The 4,400-nt window shown below is 38.1% G+C and overlaps 1 protein-coding gene across 2 annotated transcripts; it reads left to right on the forward strand.

Moving 5' to 3' along the window:
- The first annotated feature begins 312 nt into the window (after nt 1-312).
- LOC122090084 (B3 domain-containing protein At3g19184-like) lies at nt 313-4,174 on the forward strand. 2 transcript variants are annotated; one of them, XM_042659919.1, is made up of 8 exons: nt 313-448; nt 723-908; nt 1,036-1,140; nt 1,802-1,836; nt 1,954-2,122; nt 2,218-2,424; nt 2,944-3,037; nt 3,164-4,174. In XM_042659919.1, the coding sequence occupies exons 2-8, from the start codon at nt 783-785 to the stop codon at nt 3,901-3,903; spliced, it is 1,476 nt and encodes a 491-aa protein (XP_042515853.1). In that variant the 5' UTR covers nt 313-448; nt 723-782; the 3' UTR covers nt 3,904-4,174. The 2 variants fall into 2 exon arrangements, with proteins under 2 accessions (XP_042515853.1, XP_042515854.1); XM_042659920.1 differs by having other exon boundaries at nt 3,173-4,174.
- Nucleotides 4,175-4,400: the final 226 nt, after the last annotated feature.

The following is a 4,400-nucleotide window of genomic DNA, read 5'->3' on the forward strand; positions in this document are numbered from 1 at the left end:
TAATAACCAAACATACATACTCTTTTCATTTTCTTACCATTTCTTTTTTTTTTTTCTATTCTTTTATTTTCTAGATTTTTTTTTCTTTTCTTTTTTAGATTCTTTTTTCCTTTCTTTTCTTCTCTTGGCTACCAAACATAGCCCTAAGGAATTGAAGGGTTTAAGGTTCGATAGAAATTTTATTTATTTATCTATTTATTTTTCTTAAAATCTCTGTGCAGCAGTCCCATCTCCCAATACTCTATGATGACGTATCGCCCACAAATTTTTGAAATGCAAATTAAATAATGAAAACCAGCTTGAGAACGGGCAACAACTCAAATTCTTAGAGAGACGTTGGTTGCTCTGTAGCCTCTGTGTGAGTGGGTGTGTGTTCTCTCCTTCTGTATCATCGTCCAGAAGCTAAAAACCTGGAGAGAACAATTTGAGCAGCGTCAGTCCACTACAGGTTTGAAACCCAACTTAGAGAAGCTCTGTTCCGTTCTGTTTTGTAGCCATTGTTTCAACCTGCAGTGAATGCTCAGAGAAGTTCTGTTCATTCTGTTCTAGACTTCTTCTTGTCATTGTTTCACTTTCTTTCTCTACTGGAACAATGGTTTCAGTCCAGGACTTCAGGGACACCAAGGGAAGGGGTTGAACCTTCAGTCATATAAGATTTCCCCAACCCACCTTTTCATTTGCTTTTTTTCTTTTGATACTTGGAATTTCAAAACTGTTTGCAGGTGATTGTGAACCAGGAGAAGAGGAGAGAGAGAGAGAAAGTTGCTGCTAGTGTGACAGAAATGGCAGTGGAGGATGAGATTGTAAAGGAGCCTGAACTTCTGGATCCTTATGAAAGCGAGAATAGCATTGAAGATCAAAAAACTCTGGCCCAGTTCTCTCAAGCTCGGCAACTACAGTCTCCTCAAGTACCAAACCCATCTATGCTCCTTCTTCTTCTTCTTCTTATGCAGTTGTTAGTGATTTTCTTTCACGTAGTTTACGTATGGCTCTGCTTTACAATTTCTAGCGTTCGTTCTTTCCTGTTTTATTTAGCATTATACACAAAAGAAATCGAGTGGGAGAAAGCCAAAGATGTTTCGGGTCAGGAAAAGATATTCTGTTCCTCCAGCTTCACTTTGTTCTCTTGGTCATTTGCAGGTCAGTCCTGAGTCTTGCGACTCCTGAAAGCCCTTTCTCTTTTATCTCCTTTTTTCTTACACCTTACATGTCTTGAAATTTACTCTGTAGGCCATTGCTGTGACTTTATAAGCTGGAAATTGTTTCTCTTCTATCAAACAATTTTACCCTCCCTAAGCTTCAGTTGCATATTCTTTGTTTCTTCACCATTTTGCTTAGTTGCTATACTTTGGTAGTGTTGCTGCTGCTGCTGCTTTAGGTGTACATGGGGGATTGTAGGCTAATTAGTAACTGATGTGGGATTAAAGTCCCTACCTGTGGCAGTATGTACTGCACGGACATGCGAATATAATCAAAACCTGCTTTGAGACCATGTAAAGTTTCCATCCCAAAAGTTCGAACTTATAAGTGGAGGGACTCCCAGGTTTGTAAGGGGGGTTGTAGGCTAATTAGTAGCCAATGTGGCTCCAAACTCCCAACATCTTTTGTGTGTGTGATTTTGTGTCTTTTCCTCCTCCTTGTGTGTGTGTGTGTGTGGAACCCTGTTTGACTTCTTTACTACCCATCCATAGGATCATCCCTTATAACGAATTACGCCATTTTGTACTTAATGCAGTTTTAGTTATTCCTTTGAGAACTAAAAAGTTTTAATTTGATGCCCATATATTTGACATTTGAACAGGTAGTTGCAGATCAAACAGAGAGTATGAGAAGCCAGTGAGTGTTTCTGAATCACTTTTAATATTTTTCTGGTTGTAATGTTTGACTGTTGTCAGTTGTAGTTTCATTTTTGTATGTTAAACTATTACACGTGAATGTAAAATATATTTGAAGCTGTAAGCGAAAGAGGGCGAGGGCTACAATCAATCAGTTATATGCATCTGACGATGCTTACTTACGGGTTATGGAGCGAGCTAAGGTGGTTCAATTGAACCTAGACCCAGCAATGCCTAGTTTAGCGAAACTTATGCTTCGGTCTCATGTTACTCATGGTTTTTGGCTGGTGAGTTCAAACTCCTACTGTATGTAATACAAAAATTCACGAACAAGGATGATTCTTGCTGGTATAATTTGGAAGCATTTGTTTCTGTTATATAGGGACTTGCTGTTAGATTCTGCAAGTTGAACTTACCCAAAGAAGACTGCATCATTACCTTAGTAGGTGATGGTGAGAAAGAGTATGAAACAAGGTACCTTGCAGAGAAGACAGGGCTCAGTGGTGGATGGAGGGGGTTCTCTATTGCACACAATTTGGCTGAGGGAGATGCAGTTGTCTTCCAATTAATCAAGGCTACCAAATTCAAGGTGATGGATTGGCTCAAATAGTTATATCTCTGTAGACTTGTCATTTAACTGTAAAAATTGGATTAGTTTAGCTGGACAATTTAAATGGTTCTAAGGCTTGAGTTTTTTATGGTTATGATGAGTCATGTCTATATTAGATTCTTAATGTGACTGACCCAAAGCTTATAGGGTTCATTGGCCCTTCCAGTCTTCTATAGATTTAGAAAATGGTTTTCTCAATATGTTTTCTTGAAAGGCTGAAATATGTCCTTTTCCACCAGTGGCATGTCATGGTTGACATATGTGGGTCTATGAATCACCTTTCACCTTTCTTTACATTACACATCATTGTTCCAAGAGTACTGTTGTGTTGAATATTACACTGGGGAAGGGGAGACACTTACTCCCTTCTCTTTTCTTGCATTTGTAATATGATGCTGCTAATTCTATGGTTTTCAAACTTATTACATTGTGTACTTATTTCTCCAATCCAACCTGGCTAGGAATTCTAATGATGATAATAATAATTTTCTTATATAGGTCTATATTATAAGGGCAAAGAATTTGGATGAAGTTGACGGAGCACTTGGATTACTTAATTTGGACACTTCTTCAATGCAAATTGTTGTTGCAGGTAACTAAGCTGGCCTCTCTCTATCTTTTGGAATTTTCTAACAGTATCTTGGGACCAAACGCTAAATTGAGTTGCTCCATTGATATTTGTTCAATTCTTTGACATTTTACTTAAATGTTGAGGAAGATAATGCAGATGAGGGATATGGAAAGCATTCAAGATCTTACCCTGTTCTTCTTCAAGAGAATAATCAAAATGCTTCTCCTTCAGAATCTGTTTCTAACAATGGGTCACCAGCTGGAGAATGGTTTGAAAACGACAGTGAAGAATTTGGCTCACACGTTTTGGATGGTATCAGAATGTCTGCAGAACCTGTGGAATTTAAAGATGTGAAAATCTTTGAGAATTTTACCATTATAGTGAATGATTTGATTTTAGACTCTCAGCTTCCTGAACATGTTCGAGTGAAGTATTATGAGCTCTGCTGCAGTCAGAAGGCTTTCCTTCATGATCAGCTTCTCGAAGGCATCAACTGTAAGTTGATCACTGGAATCATTTCTGAGATCGTCAATGTGGCTGATGCCATGCGAGCTTGCAAACTTACTACCTCTCAGAATGACCTTAAATCTTGGGATAAAATCTTGAAAGCCTTTGAGCAACTGGGCATGAACGTTGGCTTTTTACGTGCTCGACTGCACCGGCTTATAAGCCTCGCCTTCGAGTCAAAAGGGGCAATGGACTCGAAGTTATACAACAAAGCTATGTTCAAAAGGGCTTGTTTGGATCAAGAGATGAAAAATCTTGATGTGAAATGTATGGAATTAAAAGAGGCTCGTGCACGTAATGACAAAGAAATTGAGACTCTGAAGTTGAAGGCTGAGAGACATGAGATGAAGTTTCAGTCAGAGGTTCGAGCTCCTTGGTGATATTCTTTGTGAATTATCATGTGTAGTTTCTTCCTTTTTGAGTAGCCAGTGCAGTTAGTAAGCTGACATAATTATATGAAGTCAAGGACTCTAGCACTTTTTTGTGGATTATGATGCTAGATGTATATTTTGCGGGATATATATATATATATCTCGATCAGCAATGTAACTTCTACTGAATCTGTCTTTATCTGCACTATCATCATGTAAATGAGAATGACTAACTCAAAGTCAATTGAAGGTTGTAAATTTTGAAGAATGACTAAATCAATCTCTCTCACAAGTTGCTTCCCCCCCCAGGAGTTACATTGGACCTATGGCAAAACCCACTTTTTTTGATGTTGATTATAAGATCCCTCACTGTTTCAAACAGATATTAGCTTGAAACTAAGAAACTAAATGCTTATTAATTGATTGATCATGCACAATATAATGTTGTTCTTATGAAACTATGGAGAAGCACCATAGGACCTTCATTGCTAACACTGAAATTTTCC

This window comes from Macadamia integrifolia, chromosome 9 (genome assembly GCF_013358625.1).
Source record: "Macadamia integrifolia cultivar HAES 741 chromosome 9, SCU_Mint_v3, whole genome shotgun sequence".
Taxonomy (NCBI): domain Eukaryota; kingdom Viridiplantae; phylum Streptophyta; class Magnoliopsida; order Proteales; family Proteaceae; genus Macadamia; species Macadamia integrifolia.